Source organism: Corylus avellana, chromosome ca9, assembly GCF_901000735.1.
Source record: "Corylus avellana chromosome ca9, CavTom2PMs-1.0".
Classification (NCBI taxonomy): domain Eukaryota; kingdom Viridiplantae; phylum Streptophyta; class Magnoliopsida; order Fagales; family Betulaceae; genus Corylus; species Corylus avellana.
In genome coordinates, this window is record NC_081549.1 from 12,639,218 (window position 1) to 12,662,672 (window position 23,455).

Sequence of the window (23,455 nt, forward strand, 5' to 3'; positions counted from 1 at the left end):
CATACCATATACCATATTCAATGTAATCTAAGCATTTACGTGCACAAACAATGTAAATAATAAAATTAACATGTAAAAAGGATCAAATTCCATATGCTCAATTAAATGGATCAGTGAATAATAACTTTATTTATTACAAACTGGAATGTCATTCAAAGATAAAAAAAAAATTGGGATTTAGAGCACAATCCCCAACATTGTATTGAGTGTTTGATGAAATGTCTCTTTGGTTGTGTTGTAATATGCTTGTTTGATGAAATTCCTTGAACGTCCTCTAGAAGCCTCTATATGCATTTAGGAGTGAGACATTTACGACAGTCAAAATTATCGGTGTGTTGAGTGATCACAAGTAGCATTGTAAGAACACCTTTCTCAAAAAGGAATCAAAGTCTTTTATTCAAAGAATAAGAAATTTCCTACCGAGATAGATTTTATGTATTGAACTATTGTTAGTCTCTAGCTAGGGAATTTTGGTAAAGATAACCAAAATACTTATGTATATGGTGAAAAGAGTTTTACAAGTACGAGAATAAAAAATAAAATTAATTACTCAATGATGAAGATATGGAGAATTAAAGTGAGTGTCATCATCTTCAATTCTGCTTCGAAAGATTTCGTGTAGGAATCAACAGTCAATATTAAGAAATATCTATGAGATTAATTGACTTTAAGGAAAGAAAATACAAATTAGAGTGCAATTACTATTATTTAGTGGAATCAATTGTAATTAAATAGTGATTTGTGATAGTCAAGCCTATTTGAAGCCAAGCCTATTTGTTTTCCCAAAAAGGTTTTCTATCAAAACAAATGGAGGCTTAATATCAAAAACACACGCATATATAAGCGTGCGGAGCGCACCCCATGGATGACTTGCAAAACACACACGTATATGCGCGCGCACCCCATGGATGACTTGCTGTTTTCTCCCCTTCCATGTACTAAAACCCAAAGGTGGGTAGGAGTAAACAGGTCTCCCCATGTGTGCACTATTGCACTTCAAGACCATCAATGGGGTGGGCAAATAACTGCAAAAGCCATTCCAATAAGGATTTTTTTTTTTTTTTGAGCAAAAATTCCCATGCGTGCTAGGTTGAAAGTTTGAAATGGGGGTTCAGAAATGAACCAACGAATCAACCCGACCCTTAACTTGCACATGACTGCATCAAACGGCCTTCTTAATTCCCTCCCTCACCTTGCATACGACTGTATCAAACTGAACCAAGGGAGAGTGAAGACTCCGACAGAGTATTTTCCCCCACTGGTCCCTGTTGGCTATGTCATGCCCAACGACGCGCGACCCAACTTCTGAGCCAAAGGTGTCGATATCAACTTATCTTGGAAGAAAAATTTCCGATACGGTCGGGTTGGTGACCACCCTTGCTATCATTGGATATTTTGAGGTTACAAGCAAGATAGTTGCTTAGCAAAAAAGAAAACAAAATGAAAGCAAGATAGTTTATGACTCCCTCTAAGGCTTAACAGTGCCATTTAATGCTAGAAATTAAAATATAAAGGATAAAATGTCTTTCATTTCAACCCATGGAAACAATAAAAACTGGTCCGAACCAAAGTGAAAGACCTTGCAAAAGCGGATCAGAATTGGAACTGCATCTCAGGGGCATATCCAAGGGCATCAAGGTGAGCACTCATGGCCTTGTTCATGGGTGGTGGACCACACCTCAGAACCTGAGGATTAAAGGATCAAAATTAGCTACTATCCATGGTTATGTAATCTGCTATCTTCTTTTTCATCACAAAGTATAACCAGCACAGGATATATAATATGCTTGAGATATTTCAAGGAGCAAAACGAGGGGGGTATAAGGCAACCCTCAGAATTAGTTCAGCCTGATTGGAACTAAATCTAAAATAAAATCAGATCAAATATATATATATATATATATGTGTGTGTGTGTGTGTGTGTGTGTGTGCGCGCGCGGGCGTGTGGGTGATTACCAAGCCATGCCAGTGGTAAGTTTTGGCATTTTCACAATATTGTATATTAATTTGGTTGTGATGACTTATTTGCAAATTATTGCCCACCTCAAGTTGTTTACCAAATTTTGTGATTTTATTGTGCTGAGCCACATTTATCACTTTTTTTCTGATTAGATCATGAGAATCATAGGGTTTATGCATGCGTGCCAGCAAGCAAAAAAGAGAGAGATGCCTGTCATCTCCTACACATTTTTTTGGCTCAATACCACAAGTTGATTTTGGTGAATCCTAACCAACCAAAAAGGAAAAACAAGAAGTTTTGACTTTGTTAGAAAGAGAGAGGGGATTTGGTAGGAAGGGAGAAGGGGGGAGCAAGCATTTACAAGGTTGAAAGTCCCAAAATATTTAGGAGGGATAAATTATTTTCAGAAACTCTGAAAGAAATAACAAAACAAATTTATAACTAAATTTTGGGGGCAATATATGTGGAAATGCCAAATTTAAACTACTTTTTGTAGGAATATAAAGAGGTCCTTACCTGAATATCAGGTGCCGGTGCAGGGCAGTGGGTTTGAATCATTTCCTTTGATACAAAGCCAACACCGCCATTCCATACTTCAGGAGGCTGAGAAAGTAACATTATTCAAGCAGTTAGTTCAAGATAGAAAATCAGCTAGGCTGCTTGAATCATGAGATTGCATGCATTACAGCAGCCATAATACTGCTGCCAATGATACCCATAAATGATTATTACTTTTTTCAAAACATGAAAAACAAAAGCAAAAATTTAAATATCATGGCTAATTAACCCGTCAGGCAAACCGTTGCAAATATAGAATACATTCCAGGCATTTCAGATGACAGGGAGATGCAGCATTTAGTGCTCTTAAAATCAAAGACAAGAAACTCTTTCATGTCAAAAAATGATGCCATGCCTCGGGGCCAGGGGGGCATTATGTATACCTATTCTAAGCAAATGGTTTGGTAAAGTTAGCTATAATTCCACTATCTGGGGAATATGGATCACCGGCTATCACACAAGAAAATGAAAAATGAAGAATAAAACTGAAAAGATTTCATGCTCTTGCAAAACCACACGAAACAATAATAACCACAAGGAGGAAGAATAACTTAGGGACAAACTGCATAATTAGGAAACAAACCTGATTCAAGACATAGTAGACTTTAAAGCGGTCTGGGTAGTTAGTAGTAAGACCATCCAATTCTTCCTGCATATATTTAAGATTCAATCATCAGTTTTATTCGCATCAATGACAAATTTTATATCTTGAGATCTTTCACGTCTTAGATCTTATCTATTTTAGTCCCATTAATAGTCCACATAAACTTCATACTCAGAAATTCAAGCCACGACAGTCGGCAAAAGTGTTAACTTAGATAAACATCAACTGAACCACAAGAAGTTGCTTCAATAGTTGAGGGGGCATTCACAAAGTTCAACTACGATGATTTGAAAAACTTGAATCCAATGAACTGAAACAAGGCCCCTTTTATAGGAAAGGCAAAAGAGAATAAGCATTTACTTAGAGATGCAATTGAAAGGGCTCCCATGAATGAATCTTTCTTCAACAATTAGAAAACTTAGTACACAAGAACAAACATAATCAATAAATCTCGTCCTACATATTCACTCCTCTATCAACATATATACGACCAAATTTATTCAAGGATGATCCTGAACTATGTTGAATGGATTTAGCTACGATTCTTGGGACTAGACAAAAATGATATCAGTACATTCTTATCCGGGACCCCAAAATACAATTATGGACTTAGCCAGGCATATTGGGACTAAAGAAAACTGTCAAAAATATTCAGTTCTTATTCTTAACCCCCAAAAAGAATAGTCTGTGTAAAGTATATCATTTAGGAAACAGTAATTCATTACACTGAAATCCCCTCTACAAAGTGGCCATTGTCTCACAAGGATCTGTTAGGTCCACTGGCGGACTGAACATGCTACCTTTACAAACACAAGTTATAATAGGACATCATTGTTTGCCCCACATAGACTCAATTGAGTCTCAAAAGCTCAAGTATTTCAATAAAGTTAGGAAAATACTGAAGCAAAAAGATACAAGGACACATTATAGAGAGCATAACAATAATTACCTTTAAAAGAATATCCTCATATGTAACATTGGCATAAATAAGGTGCACCTTCGTTGTGTCTTTGGGGTTTTCTAATATGGCTCTAGCAACCTAGAGTGAGAGTAAGAAAGAAGCAAAATATGTTATTAATACCAAAACCTTCTGAAAGATATATATAGTTTTTTTGATAAGTACCAAAACCTTCTGAAAGATGATAGTACCAAATCTTAAAATGAACAAGTACGCAGAAAAAAATAATTTCCATACGTACTTGGAACATTGGAGTAATTCCAGAGCCTCCAGCAAGCATGCCAAATGCTCTAACTTGGCCGGGTTGATACTTGAAGCGGCCCTGATAGCAGTATCACTTTGTAAACAACTTCTAGATTTGGGAAAAAAGGAAGCAACCTTCTAGAGGGGGAAAAAGGAAAGAAAAAGAAAAGGAAGAAGCCAAAAGTGATTGGTAGATAAATATACATAAAGAAACTGTACCTTGGGTCCCTTTACAGAAAGATAATCTCCATCTCGCAACTCACGAAAATGGTGTGACATCCTTCCTTGTGGATACATCTAATTACAGGAAAAAGCAAAGCAGAAGAGCAACTCAAAAGGGTTGAAATCAATAGCCATGTAACATAATCCAACAGAACAAAGTCAAATTTACCAATAAAAAGTTTCAAATATGAACCTTTATAACTAGCTCAAAATATCCGACATCAGAATCCAAAGTAGTTGGCGTATATGGTTTGATAACGTCTTCACCTTGGCTGTCCTTGCCTCTGTTTTAGAAAGGAGCTACTGATAAGACCCAAAAACATTGATATATAGAAAGGAAAAAATTACGAACATCCTGCTGATTGATATCACTGACGAATATTTGCTGAGACAAGTGCCCGGCAATCATTTAAGAAATTATGCTATTCGAGTTAAGGACCTCATAAAGTTAGGAAAAAAGAAGGAAGTTGAACTTCTAGAATGCAGAGAAATAGAACCAAACCTGCAACTTATATGTTGTCCAATTGGAAGACCCAGAACTGCAGTTGGTGCAGGAAGTTCAAACTTGAACTTCGCCACATTATGGCTCAATTGTGTGCGCTTTACAAGTTTAAACTCCTTGAAATTCTCAGGATCTAAGCAGCCTGTGAGCACAAACCATGATGTGGGACACAGAACACAAATAAATGTATATGGTGCAGAACAAAATGACTTCAGATAGAAGCAGGGCCAAATTAGTCTTCCCAAAAGGGCAGGGGAAGCAAGAGACAACACAGTTTATATGTGAATGAATAGATCCATGTGCAGATGAGCATCAGCCAACAATCATGTAGTTTGCAAAATATGGTAATTTTAAAGGAGGGAAATAGTTGCTATGCTTAGCTTCTATAGCATAGAGACTGTTTTATACATTTAGGAAGTATTTAACCAGATATAGATAATAAAATGAGCTGTGATCAGCGATTTTGAAAAGACAAAAAAATAAGAGATCAATGAAGGATAGAGGATACATGAAAGTGGGGGTACAAAGAAGTCAGACAAGCCAATCTTTTCCATTTTCTTTTCTTTTTCCTTTCTTATTTCAATAAAATTCCTGCCAAGCCAACCATTGAGTTGATCCAGCTTGGTTTGATTGGAAGCGGATAGACATAACTCAAGCGTGAGCTTGAGCTGCCCTAAAGATCAAACACAGCTCTGTATGCCATTACATAGGGGTGATTCTACAAAGCTCATTCCATCTTCTGTCATATATCACTTGTAAGTATTATACCTCAACTATCAAAAGCATAAACTAGAAAAATTTGAAAGTGCTCAAGGTACGCTTGTGCAACTATCATGCCTTACGCTTAAGCCTGACATGTATTATTGGCAAAATGGACCTGAATGAGCGTCTTAACAAGCCAAGCCAAGAATGCTCACAAGTGGTTTAGTTGATTACTAGTCCTTCAAGATATCATCACAAATATCAAATATGACTCCCTTTACAATTCCGTTTCTTTCAGGAAACTGGAACTAATAGAGTTGAAATTATTTCTCCCCAAGTATCAAATATATAAAATCAGCTTTACGAAATTCCCAACTGACCAATAATGAGAAACAACTCACTCATAAGTGCATCGGAGGTAAATTTATTAAAATCATAAAGTTTTTTATTTTCAGGATCCAAGTGACTAACTTCTGCAGAATGCAATAATTAAGTATTACCAATTCATAAAGATGCATCCAATGACAATTACAAAAACTCAAATAAACATAATTAAATAATTAAAAGAAAGAAGCAAATATAATCAACCTCTGATTCAGTTATAAAATATGCACCTAAGGATGCTGATCTAATGCATTTAAACATTCTTCATACTAACATATAGATACCATCGCCAGGAGAAAAAGACTTTGTAAGCACATTCTAATCAGATTTTTTTTTTAAAAAAAAAAAACCTGAAGACTATTTTATAAAGCAGAAAATAATCTTATTAGCCGTTTCTACATCAAAATCACCCCTCCATAGCATTAGGGGAAAAAGGAAAAGTATGATTATGCAACAACCCTGATTAGAATGAGCGTATTTCACAGAAATGCACAATTCGTAGCTCCTCCAAACAAAAAACATTAAAACAAGACAGAAAGTCTGTACTAAAAACATTCAGCTATCGATGACATTTCATCTCAAGAACATATTTCGAAGAAAAAGATCATACCTTTGGGTTTCTTGGAGGAATAGAAATAGACAGCACCAGCCCCAATGGCAACAAGAGCCACTGCTGCACCCACAAGAATCTGGGTATCTAGTGTCTGTAAGAAATCCATGATATGATGCTCCCGATGGTGCAGAGCAGATTTAAGGGAAATATCAGCAAAAACCAGCTGAATTAAGAAATGGGAAAATTCCTGGGTCTCTCCTAATCCTGGTTGCCCTGACAACGACTGGGGAAGAAAAAAAGAGAGTGAAAATGACAAATTTGGTAGGTGAGAAAGACTGTGTCCGGCGAGCGGAGAGGAGAGGGTGGGCTTAAGACTATCAAAGGAGTCTGGTGCACCTACCCACCTCTAGTGTGCTGACGTCATAACCCTCATATTAAAAGTAAAAATAAAATAAGATTTATCTAAAAAAATATACTAATAAGAATTAATAAAAGCATAACCCAACTCCACTAGAGCATTAATAAAAATTAAAGTGATTAATACTAATAAGACATATGTGAGTATTTTTTAGTGTTTGATGGACAAAAATACTAGTCAAATTAAAAATATTGTTCCTTCAAATGAAAAAACTTAGTAAATTATTTTTCGATTTTGAACGAATTAAAAATATTGTTCGTTCGAAAGATCGGCACAAGTGCAAATAAAGCAATGAGATCAACCGTTTTATTCCTAATGTATTGAATAAATAATTAAATAAATTATGTCATTCCAATTAAATCATGAATGTTATGAATGTTAATTTTTCTTTTTTATTTATTTATTTATTTATTTATCTGGAATGTTATGGTTAATATTCATTCAACAATGAAATGATGCCCATGCCTCCTTATTGACATTAGTTGACCCAACAACCCACGCTACCTAAAACGGCGTGTAGCCAACGGTTTTGTATCAGCCGCACGTTGTTTATATTTTCTATGAAATATAATAATAATAATAATAAAAAGAAAAGAGCAATTGAATAATACTCTTTATTTTATTTTGGGTAAAGTTCACGTACTCTCTCAAAGTATTACCAAATTGACAATATTTTCTCAATTTTTTTTTTTTTTTTTTTTTTTTGAAATTGGATTCCATAATCATATAATAATAACTTCTTGCTCAGCAAGAACTGTTTCAATAATACAAACAGGAAAATCTGTAAACCAGATCTGTAAATCATTTTGATGCAAACCCATTTTTGCGAGTTGGTGTGCAGCCTCATTGGCTTCACGACGCACATTTTGGACTTTCCACATAATTCCACACTTCATCAATTCTTTTGCATCTTCGATTATCTGTCCTTGAGGTCCCATACTGATTTCTTCTTTCGTCAGTGCTTTCACTACTTCTAAGGCATCCCCCTCTAAAATGATCTTCTGCCATCCCATATCTTTGCCCAATTCAATTGCTTCTCTTGCCACTAGTGTCTCTGCCATCGCTGGATTAGAAATGTGGTAACGTGATCCACATGCCATTGCTACAACTGATCCCCCATAATCTCTGGCTATGATTCCCAAACCTATCTTTCCATTGGTTTTATCCACCGCCGCATCCCAGTTAAGCTTCATTGTGTCTTCCGGAGGTTTCTGCCATCTTTCTACAATGTGTTGCCTACCATTAGTCCTGGAACACTGTTTCTCCTCTCTGCATCATCACATGCTTCCACTTGCTCTCTTGCCAACCGCACTAACGCTGATGGTGATAAAAATTCCCCTCCGAACACCACCTTATTCCTACGTAGCCATAATTGCCTAGCTACTGTCACCATGAGATGCAGTTCATCCTCATCCAACCTCTGCAAAAGATTGTTTAAAAGGTCCAAAAATCCTACTTCTCCAATATTACACTTCTGTAGCTTACCCTTACATTCAGCCCAAACATCCTGGGCAGAGGGGCAACTCCATAAAATGTGCCCTGGTGTTTCCGTTTCCCTTCCGCAGATGACGCAAAGAGGATCTGGTACTGTTTTTTTCCGATACAACTTGTCTCTAGTCGGCAGTATGTCACTACACGCTTTCCACAGAAAAAATTTGACAACCCTGGAACCTTTTATTCCCCAAATTTGTTTCCATAGAGCTTTTTTCTGGTGTATCAACGAACAGCTACCTTCGTCTCTCCCAAATCTCTCTGAAGCCAAATGATATGCACTGCGTACAGTGAATAGCCCATTCTTCGTATGCTCCCAAGCCAATCTATCTGTCCCCCTTCGAGGACTTACCCCCATACTACAAATCATAGCAGCTTCCTCTACATTGAAAACCTCCTTCACTAAATCAGTTTTCCACCAATTTGTGTTTTCATCCAACAATGCACTGACCTTAGCATCTCTACTAATAATACTCACTGAAGACCGAGCTGCATGTGCTGTTGGATATGGCAACCATGGATCATCCCATATTCGGATACTTGAGCCATCCCCCACCCTCCATATAAGTCCTTCCTTTAACAGTTTTTTAGAGTTCCAAATACTCCTCCAGGCATAAGAAGGCTTGCGCCCTATATTTGCATTCATAAATGTGCCATTCCGATAATATTTGTCTCTCATTACTTGGCCAACCAGAGATTCAGGGTGTTGAATTAGCCTCCAACCTTGCTTTGCGAGTAAGGTCATATTAAACCATTCCAAATCACGAAATCCCAACCCCCCTTCTGCTTTCGCCTTCCCCATCTTTTTCAAGCTCATCCATGCTATACCCCTCTATTTCTCCTTGTTTCCCCACCAAAAATTTGACATCATACTTGTAATATCCTGACATAAAATTTTAGGTAGCTGAAACACACTCATTGTGTATGTGGGAATTGCTTGTATGACCGCCTTTAATAGTACCTCCTTGCCGGCTTGTGACAAAAACTTTTCTCAAATTTTTAATTGTAATAATATCCTCTCTAAACTGAATAGAGATTTCCGGCAGACATCTGACCTTTTTTTTTTTTTTTTTTAATTTGTTTTATAAATTGAAGAAGACAGTATTAAAGGGGAATCCAAATTTGAGGTATTAGCACCAAATTTAGGATGATAAAATCCTTTTTAGGTGATACCATGACTAAAGGGTTAACCTTCCACCCCTAAGTTTAGTTTTAAATCCAAAAATAGGTTTTGAGGCATTAAAAACTAAACATTAACTCATAAAAATTTAACCAAAAAAAAAAACATAACAAAATTTATTATTATTATTATTATTTTAATATTTGTCCAATGCTAGCATAGTAGGACTCCCTCCCAATGGAGTAGAGATTTTTGGCAGCCTGGGGTCATCCCAGCGTCTGCCAAAGTTGACGTTGTCAATTATTATTATTATTATTTTTTAATTGAAGAAGAGAGATATTAAAAGAAAATCTAAATTTGAGGTATTAATATTAAATTTAAAGTATTAGCACCAAATTTGAGGCATTAACATCAAATTTAGGATGATCGAATTCTTTTTGTATGATACAATCCTTAAAGGGTTAACCTTCCGTCCTAAGTTTTAGTTTTGAACCCAAAAACAAGTTTTGAGGCATTAGAAATTAAATATTAACTCATAGAAATTTAATTAACAAAAAAAAAATAACAAAAAAATTGTTTATTATATTTTTTAATATATGTCCTACGTTAGAGACAGCCGCATAGCAGGACTCCTCTAAACTATCAAAACATTGTCAATGTCCCCTCAAGACTAGCAATAAAACAAAAATGCCCTTATAGATTTTTCAATAAGACAGAAATACCCCTATAAATAAAAAAAATGATTTTTTTTAAAAAAAAGGAATATTTTTAATTTAAAAATAATATTTTTTAAAAAAAGAATTTTTTTTTAAAACGAAAATTTTTAATTTTTAATTTTTTTTAACGGAAATTTTTATTTAAAAAAAAAATTTTATTTAGTTTTAAAAACGAAAATTTTTATTTTATTAAACGAAAATTTTTCTTTTTTTAAACGTAAATTTTTATTTAAAAAAATTATTAAACAAAAATAAAAATAAAAATCTAAAAATTTTCAATTTTTATATAAAAAAATGATCGAAATTTTTTTTTCTTATAAAATGGATTTTTTTAAAAAAAAAAAAAAACAAATAAAAAAATTTGGCCAACGTTTGGATTTTTTTTTTATTTTTTTAGAAGGTTTTAGTATTTTTATTTTTATTTTACTCATGGTCATTTCGTTATTGGAGGGAATTTTGACAATTTTTTGTAGTTTGGGTGAAACATTGTCACAATTGAAAGTTTGAAGATGACATTATCAATTGAATGGTAGTTTAAAGGGGTACGTGAACTTCCTCATTTATTTTCTTAGACAAAGTGCATATAGCCTTATGGCTCTTGGAAAAGCCAAAGAAATGAGAAAGTGAGTAAAGAGAGTTTGTACGTACTGGCGTTTAATCTTCTGCGTATACATCAAATATATATACAGTAATTATATTACATAGTTTGGAATTAAAATTACAAACTTGTGGTGTCCTAACAATTTCACATTCTATAATCGGTCTATTATTCCTACCATCAATTTATGAAGATATCAGTTAGTCGTACACTTAGATTCGACTCAACTAGATCAGATCATGTTGGATTGGCCAAGAGTGGATTGCATTCGGCCGACCTACAGGTTTAGTTGACTATACGTCCAAATAGAAATAATTCGATAAAAGCTTTTTGGGTTTCGTTTAGGGGTGTTAAACGAGCAACCCGTTGGCGAGCAAGCTCGAAATCAGCTCGTATAAGTTCTGCTCGATTATTAAATAAGGCGTTTCGTGAACATAAATACTGACTCGAATATTAAATAAAGCAAGTTCAGCTCGACTCGATTAGGCTTGTGAACAATTCGAATAAGGCTTGAATTGGTAGTTATTCACATAGTTGCTCATATTAATATTAAAAATTGATTTTTTTTTTTTTTTTCATAGCATCCTTTTATTATAAAATAATGCATATCATTTCTCTTCAAAACTAAGTGTCTTACTGTCTTGACTCAAGCTCTATACTTAGCTATCCACGCTAAGCAAATGTTCATATGCAAGCTGGCTTCTTGAACTGTTTAAGAGTACTTGAAGTTAAAATTTATAATAAAAAAAAATTAAATATACGAGTCGGCTCGGCTCGACTTATTATGAGCTTGAGTTCGGGCTTGATTTTTTGGCTCATCATTAAGCTCGGCTCGAGCTCGAGTAAAATTTAAACGAGCCGAGCCCAAATAAGGGAAGCTCGCTCAAGCTCAACTTGTTTAAACCCTATGAAGACTCTCATTTTACTCATGGATGACTCACAAATGTCACACCCCCAACTTCTATATAAGTCATAAAAAGAAATTATTGCAATTTCACATGAAACTACTACTATATATATACTTCTACACTCTAACAAATAATACACCAGAGCTTCTAACTAAATTCACATATAAAAATCAAACAAATTGTTACTACAACATCATAAACTACTATTGTCTTTTCTAACAATTCAAAAGATGTCACGTTAGAACTTCTACACATAAACAAAATTGACTTAACACAAATCAGTCTTTCAAAAGTGAATGGCCTTTTGCCAACCTCATGGATAGAAATATATATAAGAACGCATACGAGTTGTCTTTATCATCCTCCCCAATAACCCTTTTTGTTAGAGCTTAGAAGTTCTGATGAAAAGAGACTAGAAAGAAAAAAAGGAATCAGGACTAAAGAAAGAAGAAACCCTGGATGTCCCTAAAAGAAATAAGTATTTCTAGAAAACAATAAAGGATATTTTGAAATAGGGTTTTAGATGTGAAAACAATGGAATTTAACATCGGAAATGAGCTCACCCTAACAGATACTTAGTGATCATCACAGCGTGCACTCTAGAAAGAATTTTTTCGGATTGGGGTCAACCTAAAGGGGCGTTTTACTGTACAAGCATATCTAATTTTTAGTGGGGTCGTTTGCACAGTAAAACATCCCATATGGACACATTTTATTAGAAGGCCTCTATTTCAAGCGTTACTAAACATGATTTTTTTTTTTTGGTAATGGTTATTTGTGCGATTCCGACACATGTAGCAAAAGTTATGACCAAATTACTGTCAAAGTGCGTAAACTTTGAACGAGTCATTTACTCGTCGGAATGAACATGGAAGCACATGGAGAGAGCATATGTTAGCTTTAGTGATGCACAAAATCTGCTTTATTGTACGCTGGATCCAAGTAAACCTCAGAAATGAAGTCACTGCATGCAATGGGAGCCACTCCCGCAAACAAAAGTATCACAATTAATCCGTTGAGACCCACAAAAAGAAGCTACAGAATTCAACTTCTGATTTGTTGTACTAATTCATGTCATCTTCTTTCCAACAAAAATGCTTTTCATGTATTTTCTGAACAACATTCCAGACTGGTAGGAATATTATCAGCGAGAGATAGACGCCCATGTACGCTCTAGAGATCCAGCGAATTCCTTCTCTCTACCATGGATGACACTGCCATGGTCACCATTTTTGATGACATTAACCTCTGCCTCTGGAGCTTTCATCTTGATGTTCTTGGAGCACTCCAATGGGACAACCTGGTCCCCATCACCATGAACAACACACATTTTCACTCCGGCCTCCGCCAAAACTGTGAGACACCCATCCACTACTTTCGCTCCACCACATATCACATTATGCATCGTATGCCAAGCTGAATGATGGGTGTGTCTACTCAAATCCATAATCGTGAAGTGGAGATCCCTGGAGAATTGGAAATTAAAGAATGGTGAATCATAAGAAAACAAAAATCAGTTAAATTTTCTCCCATTTCAGCCAGGATATATAAATGTGGTCTTTTACCTTTTCCAAGTAAGCAGCCTCAGCATTTTCTCCCATGTCCTGTGGTTTCGGCAAAAAAGAAAACATACACATCGACCCAAGTGCTCATACCATGACATAAATGATGAACCAAACGATAATGGCGGCCACAATCTCCTCCCAGCAACTTTATTAAGCACCATTAAACTTTCTCCATCTTTAGAAGGACCAAAGTAAGGCTAACCCAGAAAAAAACAATAATTAGTTATGATGTTGGATGCATGTCACAGAAGAAACTATTATGTGATTACTGCCAATAAAAATAAAAAAAAAAAATAAAATAATTGAAGCATAGAGAGCTATATATAGTATATAATTTTATGCACTTACAGGTGCTACGAGGGTGATTGATTTGACAGAGTTTGAGTACTTGGCAGCTAAGGCTAGAGCAATTATACAACCCATGGAGTGTGCAACTAAATGAAAAGAATCCAACTGAAATGGACGACTCACAGACTTTTCAATCATTTGGACATGATTATTCAAAGTGTATGAACAGTCCCTTGGCTTTGGGCTTCTTCCAAATCCCAAGAGGTCAACAGCAAACAACCTATAATTGTGGTCAGAAAGATTTGGAAACACTGTTTCTGTCCAAAATGAGGAGGAAGAAAGGAACCCATGCAAGAATATCACGTTCTCAGCAGGCTTTCCCCTACAATCTTCAATCATTGCTGTTAAACATAAAACTATAAACACATTAGTAAAATCTTACCATCCATTCAACAAAAACAACATAATTTCCCCCATGTTGTACTCTATTGACAGCTTGGTCATTCTTCATACAGACCAGAAAAAAAGCAAACATAAAATTTGTAGCTTTGTCCTCTTCCATTTCCTCAGCAACCAACAGCACAAATTTCAATTCAACAAACATAGTGAAAGAAATAGACAAATGGGTACTTCTCAAATTACCTTTTGAAGGCTCCCTCACTATAACATGAAGTTTCTGATCACCCTTTTTCATCCAAGAAACACAAGATTCACACCCACACTCAGACCACCTATTTACCTCCACTCCACCACCTCTTTTCTTGGAATCTTTGCGTTTTCTTGGGAATCCAAGAAACCCCATTTCCCTGAAAACATTTTTCCTTGCATACAGAGTCTCTGACATTTCACCTTCTAGTTTACCTTCTCCATCATGAATAAGCTCTCTCCTCCTCTTTCCACAATAGCACGGGGAGGCGTCTCCTTCAAAGTACTCATCAAGAATCCCATACAATATGCAAAAAAGAGTGTCAAGAAAATCAAGTACAAGGAAAACAACAACGCTAACAACTGACATGAGTTTTCCGGCAGATTCTCCAAGCCATTTTCCTGAGAAAACTGCCGGAACCATGATGATGCAGAGAGAGCGAGAGGAAGGAAGAATTGTTTTGGGGTAGGCGTGATTCGTGAAGGCCCTGATAAACGCTGAGCCACGTCGTAGAATCCAATGGCGTATTACCTACCAACAAGGAAAGAATCTGGTGGAGGAAAAAGAAACCATTAATTTGCGAGGAAGCTGCTAAGTGGTCCTCCGCAAACATCCAAAAGCCATACACCGAGTCCCTTTTTTTAGCACAATCGATCAGTCAAAATTAATTGATTATGTCGTTTTTGTTTTTCTTTTGGCCTGATAAAGCATTGTATTTGTATATATTCATATCAAATTATTTGTTTGTTTCGAGAACATCATAGAAATGACCAACTTTTTTTTTTTTTTTGAGTTTTAACGAAATTTTCGAAAAACTTGGAGAGATTTGAGATTTGACACCTTATGGCACCTGGAGACGATCTTTCAAGCCAAATAACTAACCATACAAGGTGTACAACAGAAAGTTTCCAAGGTTTTTCATTTCTAGTTTTCTTTTAAGATAATTCTCGAGGAACAAGATTTGGCCACATAATTAATCGTCTCCCAATACAAAAATTCAATCTTCTTTCAGCTACCGTCCTCTTCCTTCTTCACTGGATCAGAGCTCACAATTGGTAGATTTCTTCTGTACTGAGGAGATGTCAACCTCCTCTCCAATGGCGTTTTCCGCTTACTCACAACAAACCTGTTCACACCCTTTCGCATTGGCATTATTGATGGGAAATCCTCATCAGGAATCTCACTCAGCTCTGAGATGTCCTTAATCTGGGCAACACGCCGGAACCACCTCTCTGCCTTGGCCTCCTCCGACATGTCCAGGGGATCTGGTTCCTTCACTGCTGACCCCTCCAAGCTCTCTCCCGTCCACCTCTCTCTAATGTTCCCATTTTCAGATGGTTCCGGCAAACTTGTCGAATTCTGTGTCTCACTCCTATTCTCCTTCCTGGGATTCCAACTGCTCACACTGTCATTAGACTGGGAATTAACATAACTCTCTGTTGAATGTCTAGTGGATTGTTCCCCATGAACAGCACCTGTCTTGTTCTCACTCAAGTTCTCTCCAGGTGTTGCGTTCCAGCTCTCCATACTGATGTTTTGATTTCCTGTCTGCTGAAAATTGTCCACATCAAGCGCCCTGTTCCTAGCATCATATGACTTCTCCGGTAGCTCCTCTGCCACGGCAGAAACTGAAGAAGTTTCCTCAGCAGCTTTATTAGGCAAATCTGCCCCTTCTGGCTGTTGTTTGTCCTTGTTAGCAAAGTAGTCAGGTGGAAAGGGTACAAATGGGACATAATTGGTACTGCTAGCTTGCTCCATAGCCATACGTCGCTTGTAAGCAGGAGAAGTCAAAGAACGATCCCTCTTCTTACTGACCACAAATCTGTTCTCTCCTTTACGCATTGGCATGATCTCAGGGAAGTCCTCATCTGAAATTGCACCAGCGAGATCTGTAACATTGTGCAGCTCTGCTACCTTCTTGAACCATCTGTCAGATTTTTCAGCTTGTTCTTTCTCCTTATCCTTGCTCTCAGTCTGACTTGTTGGGTTCTCAGCATGCCGTATGCTGCTTCCCGATTTATAAGGCTCATTGCTCCCAGAAGCATTGCTCGTCCACTCAATAGTGTTGGAAGCAACAGATTTCTGGTCGTCTGTCACTTCCTTCTCACTCCCCTCTGTTTTTGACTTTTCAGGCTTCTTGGCAAACATATCAGCAGACAACGGGACAAAAGGAACGTAATTTGAATTGTTTCCTCTGGGGGGTCCTTGCTGTAGAGAAGCAGTACCAGAGATATAAGGGGGACTATCTGATTGAAGGTTCTGTCCAGCAGTTACACTCTTATTATTAGATTCAGAAATGACAGATGTACGGCCAAGAATCTCATCTAAACTTCGACTGATTGTCGTGTTTGGACCTGCATTTTCAGAATTATTACCCTCAGGAATGCCATCACTACCCAAGTTTCTTCGGTATTGAGCATTGGCCAACCTCCTTTCCAAAGGCGTCTTCCTTGTGCTTACAACAAATCTGTTAACTCCTTTTCTCAATGGCATTATTTCAGGAAAATCTTCATCTGCTATGGCACTGCTCATATCAGAAGTACTATCCAGCTGAGAAACCTTACTGAACCACCGCTGCGCCTTCTCTTCATTGGCAGCCAACCTGCCATCAATGTCAACCTTATTGGTACTTTTCACAGTTCCATACCCTACTGATGTGTTGTTGGTAGTAACAGGCGAGACTCCTCCAGGCCGCTTACAGTCACACCTTAAGCAGACCATATTCCTCCCATAATTAAAGAAATCACATCTGAAAATGAATAAGTCAAAATTGAAGTTTACCATTTGCATTCAGAACAGATGGGCCAACCAACAAGGCTGAGGAGAAACAAAACAAAGAGGGCAATACTCACTGAGGACATTCCCACTCCCCTCCAGTCAACTGTCTCTTTGGTCGTGCCTCCTCACATTCAAGGCATTTCATGTTTCTCGCAAAATTCATGAAACTACATCTGCTCGACAAAGATGATAATAGAAAACAGCTCAGATACATCAATTCACAAAAATATCAGTCAAAAGAACTAGAAAACAACTTTCCCTAATTCAAGAAACTTTATGCCATAAAAAGGATGCTACCTTGAGCAAATCCAATCGCCTCTTTTCATTTCAATTTTTTGCCCTACAGGCGTCAGTGTTTGTCCAAATCTATCAGGGGACTGATTTTGCACTGTCCCAAAAGAGTTGGACTCTGAAATGCTATAGCTCAGCTTGGAAAATTCCCTCAATAGACTCCGGACAGATGATTCTACACGTTCTTCATTCTCAAAATTATTTCTCTCTGAAGAAACCGATGGATTGCTGGCATAACTCAATATAAATTTCATCAAATCAACAGTGAGCGCTTTATCGGTATCCAATACCTATAAATTCGCAAACAATTGAAGAGCATGGAAAACATTACTTTTAGTGATTGTGACTATCAAATACTTATAATTTAAGTATTTGCGTCAAAAACCTAAAATGAGAACACAACTAAAGAAGTGGAAAATTCGAATTATTAAGTTTTTAAATAAGAGAAAAGGATAATCACAATAGATGTATAGCGCATAGCATCTTTCTATTTTTCAAGTCATCTATACTCGAAATCATAAAGTCACTCAAGTATAGGAACACATAGCATCCATATATTTTTAGCTTAAGAGTCACTAGTATCTCTATAATTTTTAGAATTTCTAGATATGGGCTTTACATATGAGCCGTGATTCATGTTGTGGGTTTCATATGTTATAGGTTTTATTTGTGGGTTATATTATGTTATTGATTTTTCTTAATCGTAGCTTTAAAAATTCTTTACTTTAGACTTGGTGGTCAAAGCCCATAGAGTCCAAGTTTTTTAGGGTTAAGCTTCATTTTCTATAAATATTGATGTAATGCTTTCAATTCAATAGAAAATAAATCTGAATTATCAGTAAACAATACTCTTAGGATTGTGTGATACAGCCCCTATCCGAGATGTGATGCCGAGGAACTGTACTTATGATGCTTAGGAGAAAAAGGTGATGCCAAATTCAATCTTCTTCTATCTGATTACAGCAAACTCATACCTTTTAATTTTCAAGCAATGTCAATCTGATTACAGCAAACCCATACCTGACTTGTGTTCTCATCTAATCCTAAAAATTCAAATCTTAAAAGCCCGAAACCACCCCTTCATCAAATTAGCTTCTACTCTACCCAAGAATTCAAATTTACAGTACTCAAATACTATTCACAACACCCAGAACAGAAATCTAAACTTGAGCTTTCCTCCTAGTTTGATCTCCAAATCCTAATTTTATCTACCTTTACCACCAAGAATCCTGAACCCAAGTTCTTCTTGAATCTAGAACGAGTTGTTGTCTGGAAAGTTCTACATCAGATTTGGTATCACAGCCTTAATCCTACATAATAACACTTTTTTTTTTTTTTTTTTATATATATTTATCTTCATATCAAACATAATCTGCACCACATTCATTGGTCACTTTGGATTACTCTCTGAATGTTGTCATGTGCATGCTTGCTGCATTTTCTCACCGGAAATAATTCATACTATACAAAAAGTGGCATATTATTTATTGAAACTAAATTTTGAGGCAACCACATAGAAGAATACATAGAATGTGAGGGCATACTTCAGCAGTTGAGAATTAAACAATTTAAAAAATCAAAAGAGACAGCAAAACTGAGAACTTAACATGAAGAAGATAACAGATTTCCAATTCTCCCTTACGCTCCCATTTACAGAAATCACTAAAACTATAATTACTAAGTTATTAGATAAAAAATTTAAATAAGGTACCACTTAGCTTGGGATTATATTCACTTTCAGCTTCAATGTAAGCAGCAATAAGTTTTTCACTCAGTTTACTGTTCAACATTTTAGTGGAAGTGGTAGGGCCTGCTTAGTGTTTGATGAACTAGCACTATCTTCTCGTCTAAGAAATAGACAAATTACTAATATTCTTGTGGCCAATAAAACCCATGGTGATGATAGAGTTCATGGAGTACAAGGATATAAATTTAAGACTGAATCCAAAACAAGCATATGCAAATTGCGAAGTATGCTTATGATCAATTTGTGGGGCTGAAAGAGGTTGTTATGCAAATTCTATTCACCTCCAACAGGCTGAGACTTTTGAACAAGTGCTAAATGATGCTTGCAATGAGCTAATATTAGATCTAATAGACATAAACTTCCTCATTTTGAGAAAATTACAATTAACCCCCAAACTAACACCCCTCTCTTGCAAAGACACCTATATATATTGGAGTCAAAATTTTATATCCCCACCTTTACTCATTCTAATTTAAAATAAACCTTTAAAGAAAATATTAGCTTTCCTTGGTGACTTCACGCGGAACCTAACTTATGGACCTTAAAATGTAATTCAGCTCACACCTCCTTAATCTCCATTCAGCAGTTTGCCTATATTTAATTTGAGGACTGCAAAATCGTTAATCATATTTGTCATTCCCTTCTTCTCCATCCCACCAGATTCTCTATGAATTGCTTGAAGACAAAATTAAAAGATTAGTTAAACATATCTCTAGCAGAAAGTGACCCGTGTTAAGGAGGCATATGGCCTTACTCCTTTGCACTTACATCTAATATCAAGATTAAGAATTATTTATTCCATCAATCTCCACTCACGGTGCTCTCATACAATTGGTTTATCATAAGATGTTTCTTCCCCCAAATATAAAATATGTAGTAATTATCTAAAAAACCCTATAGATTAAATTGGGTTTTTTTTTTTTTTTTTTGAGTAATTCAATAGCATTTAAAAAGCTCAAAGGGGCGAAACCTACACATAAAGAATACAAGCTCCCCCCTTTAACCCCTAACGTCTTCATTAGAGTCACGTCATGCAGTGCTGACAGTACGACATAGCATTACTAGGTGGCTTTGATACCATTGGTAATGATCCAGAGAAAAGCGCTAGCTAGATGTGCACTATCACCCCAAAAACTAGTCAATTTGGAACTTTTCTAGAATCACTTATAAAACATAGTTTCACTTAGTAAGTAAGCAATATGGGACTTAACATCAATGAGCATCTCTTATAAATTTCTCACTCTACATAAGCTACTCATCTCTTCCCAATATGGGATTGGGGTGTTACAGCTGATATCTAGGTATAGCATGTTAAACATAATCCCTTGTAGCTCTATCACCAACGTCTCAACATCTTCAAAGCTCCGAACATTCTGCCCCCTCCAAATGCACTACATTAAACACAATGGAACCCACCTTTTTACTTCCTCAATATTACCACACCCTACCGTACCTCCCCAACTCACCAACAAATCTCTCACCTTCTAGACATAACCCAAGTAACACCAAACATATTAAGAATAAAGCTCTATAATAGCACTCACATTGGGCAAGCTATTTTGGCTAGCCCTATAGCAAAAAAGTCTCAAGAAAGCTCCACATCCGGCTAACCAAAATAGCTAAGGATTTGTCGAACTACTATAGTGCTCAGCAAAATTTGTTGTGCATTGTAGCTCAACAATACACAGTTTCTATTAATAAAAAAAGACAATCTTGTTTTCTCTCTTCTTTCAAAATAATATTAAAAAACTTTAAAGGTGTGAAAGTTTACTGTAGCAAATTTTGACAAATTTTTATTTTGAAGTATGTGTTGGAGGAGCAAAATGGCCCATAATAGCTATATTTAACTATTATGGGCCATTTAGAGCATATGTTGGAGATGCTCCAAGTGCAGCTTACACGGGTTTCCATTACTTTCAGTTAACTCACTAAGCTTCAAAAATGTAACAATTTTGGAACAATGTCACAACAGAATTTGCATCAACTTTAATTACCATGTATAACGTCTATATCAAAATGGATGATAATCAAAGAACATTCAAGAAATTAAATTTAAAAAGATAAAATAATAATAATAACGATGACGTATAAATATTGTAAATCCTAACACTTACATTGGATTCACCGTTGCCCAGAAATGATCTCATCCTCCTCACCGAAACATCACCATTTTTGAAAAGAAACGGTGCCCCATGCTCTACCACCACCTCAATATCCCTCCTCGAAAGCAACCTGAACGCACAGCCAAAAGTGGAGGAATTGGTATAAAGGGGAAGCTCAAAAAGAAAGAAATAAGAACACCCACTATCCAGAAATCGGATTGGGACTTAAAACACAAACCCCAAATCGCTGGCTCTATCTCTGGCGAATGCAAAGCACGCGCCCGCCGCGCGCACGAAATCATCCGGAAGATCAGCGGCCGCCACGAACTCGTCCTCACCGCCAATCCCAAGCGACCCAGGCCGATAATCACTAGTATCATTGAAGTAGCCGGCGAGGGAGAGGTTGTGAAGGAGAGTGGACCACTCGGGCCACAGGTGGGGAGGCAGATTGGAAGAATGAATAAAATGCTCGTCTCTGAGGGCGGCGGAGGAGCGAGTGTGGAGTTGTTGGTGGAAGGCTTTGGTTGGCGGAGAGGGAGAAGGGGAGGGAGTGGCGGTGAGGCGGTAGAGGCGTGGAGAGGAGAAGAGTTTGCGGTGGCGAGAGAGGCGGAGGAGGGAAGGGCAGCGGTGGTGGAGGAGAGGGAAGGGGTTGGCGGTGTTGAGAAGCATCAGGAACCTGGTGGCGCCCCCCATTCTCTCTGCACGAGGGATAAACCCTGGTTAGAAAGTTTTTGGATGGAAATTATCCTTCTCTACAAAATATCCACTCTCCCAAGAAAAAAAAAAAAGAAAAATTAAAAAACATTGTCCATTTAGCCCAACAATAGCATGTTTGGCAAATGGTCAAATTATTATGCTATACTTAATGTCTCCCAAACTTTAATTTGTTTTTTTAAATTGTAAAAAAAAAAACTGTCAATTTCCCCCTTGAAGCTAGCAAAAAATAAAAAAATATTCCTAATTTTGAAAAAATAAAAAAATATCCCTATAAATTAAAAATTATAAGTGGGAACACCTTCATTTGGCCAAATGGGGATGGCCAAAGCACTCCAAATGACCCTGGCTGATTCGGCCACCCCCTTAGGCCATATCTAGTTGTGACCGAACCACCTTATAGCCATCGAAGGTGGTTTAGTCACCCCCGTCATTTTTTTAAGATTATTTTTTTATCATTTAGAAGTGACCCAACCACCACGACTATTTGGAGAGTCAAAAAGTAGTTTGTCCACCATCAAACTAGCCAATAAGAATAACCAAACCACCCTTATGGCTTTGAGGGTGGTCCGATCACCCCCCATTTGGACAAATGGAGGTCATCGGCCTCTCCCTATTCCAATTTCGGTTTTGTTTTATTTAGTTTTGTTTTTAGTTTTTAGTTTTATTTATATTTTTTGAAATTTTATTTTATTTTTATTAATGTTGTTTTTGTCATTTGAAGGGGACATTAGCAATTTTTGATAATTCAAGGAGACATTGACAATGGGGTAATAATTTGAGGGGAATATATGAATTTTTTCCTTGTCAATCTAATTTGGATTTTTTTTTATTTGATTTAAGAAAATATTTTGGTGTCAAATAAAAGTAAAAAAATTGATTTTTATATTTTGAAAATGTTTTGTATTTGAGTTGTTTGTTAGTAAATTTGTCTTGAAAACAAAAAATAAAGACAAAAAAATATAGTGTGTGATGTGAAATGTTCGAATTTTTAATTATCTCTGGATTCTTATTTGGATATTTATTTCTAGATATTTGATAAAGAAAAACATGTAGAAACTAACGGATTACACATTACTCATAGCTCCAGACTTCACAACTAAACAACAATCATAATTTGTTTTTCACGTTCAGGCTTATTAGTTAAGAAAGAATAAAAGTTTTAGAAAAGAGATTAGCATGTGCGTAAGCTAAGATTTTAGTTCAACTAAAGAAAATTACTTTTACAATGGTACATGAGATAAGCAAAAAATGAGAATTTATGATCAAAGTTTTAGCACGTGACTAAGTAATTAATGTTTTAATACATTTGGCCTAAAATTCATGTTTGACATTCTATATTTTTTTTTCATATTATTTTCTCGGCAACCAAGTAGAGAAAGTGCAA

General features: G+C 36.3%; 3 protein-coding genes across 4 annotated transcripts; all 3 read right to left on the reverse strand.

Annotated features, from left to right (window-relative positions):
• Positions 1–1,347: 1,347 nt before the first annotated feature.
• On the reverse strand, positions 1,348–7,065 carry LOC132161872 (NADH--cytochrome b5 reductase 1). Its single transcript, XM_059572083.1, has 9 exons — positions 6,744–7,065; positions 5,048–5,189; positions 4,739–4,829; positions 4,543–4,620; positions 4,322–4,402; positions 4,072–4,161; positions 3,102–3,167; positions 2,477–2,563; positions 1,348–1,686 (listed from the first exon to the last, which is right to left on the reverse strand). The coding sequence occupies exons 1-9, from the start codon at positions 6,850–6,852 to the stop codon at positions 1,594–1,596; spliced, it is 837 nt and encodes a 278-aa protein (XP_059428066.1). The 5' UTR covers positions 6,853–7,065; the 3' UTR covers positions 1,348–1,593.
• A 5,815-nt stretch (positions 7,066–12,880) lies between these two features.
• Positions 12,881–14,980, reverse strand: LOC132161871 (probable lysophospholipase BODYGUARD 4). Of its 2 annotated transcripts, none has more exons than XM_059572082.1 (4): positions 14,433–14,980; positions 13,851–14,191; positions 13,503–13,699; positions 12,881–13,403 (listed from the first exon to the last, which is right to left on the reverse strand). In XM_059572082.1, exons 1-4 carry the CDS (start codon positions 14,857–14,859, stop codon positions 13,082–13,084), a joined length of 1,287 nt encoding a protein of 428 aa, XP_059428065.1. In that variant the 5' UTR covers positions 14,860–14,980; the 3' UTR covers positions 12,881–13,081. The 2 variants fall into 2 exon arrangements, with proteins under 2 accessions (XP_059428065.1, XP_059428064.1); XM_059572081.1 differs by having other exon boundaries at positions 13,851–14,206.
• Positions 14,981–15,329: 349 nt separating this feature from the next.
• On the reverse strand, positions 15,330–22,092 carry LOC132161870 (zinc finger protein VAR3, chloroplastic). Its single transcript, XM_059572080.1, has 5 exons — positions 21,593–22,092; positions 21,367–21,484; positions 17,512–17,795; positions 17,289–17,387; positions 15,330–17,185 (listed from the first exon to the last, which is right to left on the reverse strand). The coding sequence occupies exons 1-5, from the start codon at positions 22,045–22,047 to the stop codon at positions 15,445–15,447; spliced, it is 2,697 nt and encodes an 898-aa protein (XP_059428063.1). The 5' UTR covers positions 22,048–22,092; the 3' UTR covers positions 15,330–15,444.
• Positions 22,093–23,455: the final 1,363 nt, after the last annotated feature.

Excerpts from the sequence above, each read along its gene's own strand:
- LOC132161872 (XM_059572083.1), bottom strand. The coding sequence starts at position 6,852 with ATGGATTTCTTACAGACACTAGATACCCAGATTCTTGTGGGTGCAGCA. Across the intron at positions 3,168-4,071 it reads ATGAGGATATTCTTTTAAAG|GAAGAATTGGATGGTCTTAC; the intron begins GTAATTATTGTT and ends AAATATATGCAG. Across the intron at positions 2,564-3,101 it reads TCTACTATGTCTTGAATCAG|CCTCCTGAAGTATGGAATGG; the intron begins GTTTGTTTCCTA and ends TTACTTTCTCAG.
- LOC132161870 (XM_059572080.1), bottom strand. The coding sequence starts at position 22,047 with ATGGGGGGCGCCACCAGGTTCCTGATGCTTCTCAACACCGCCAACCCC. Across the intron at positions 17,388-17,511 it reads GGCGATTGGATTTGCTCAAG|ATGTAGTTTCATGAATTTTG; the intron begins GTAGCATCCTTT and ends TTTGTCGAGCAG. Across the intron at positions 17,186-17,288 it reads GGGGAGTGGGAATGTCCTCA|ATGTGATTTCTTTAATTATG; the intron begins GTGAGTATTGCC and ends ATTCATTTTCAG.
- LOC132161871 (XM_059572081.1), bottom strand. The coding sequence starts at position 14,859 with ATGGTTCCGGCAGTTTTCTCAGGAAAATGGCTTGGAGAATCTGCCGGA. Across the intron at positions 14,207-14,432 it reads AGTGAGGGAGCCTTCAAAAG|TTTTATGTTTAACAGCAATG; the intron begins GTAATTTGAGAA and ends ATGTGTTTATAG. Across the intron at positions 13,700-13,850 it reads CAATCACCCTCGTAGCACCT|CCTTACTTTGGTCCTTCTAA; the intron begins GTAAGTGCATAA and ends TTTCTGGGTTAG.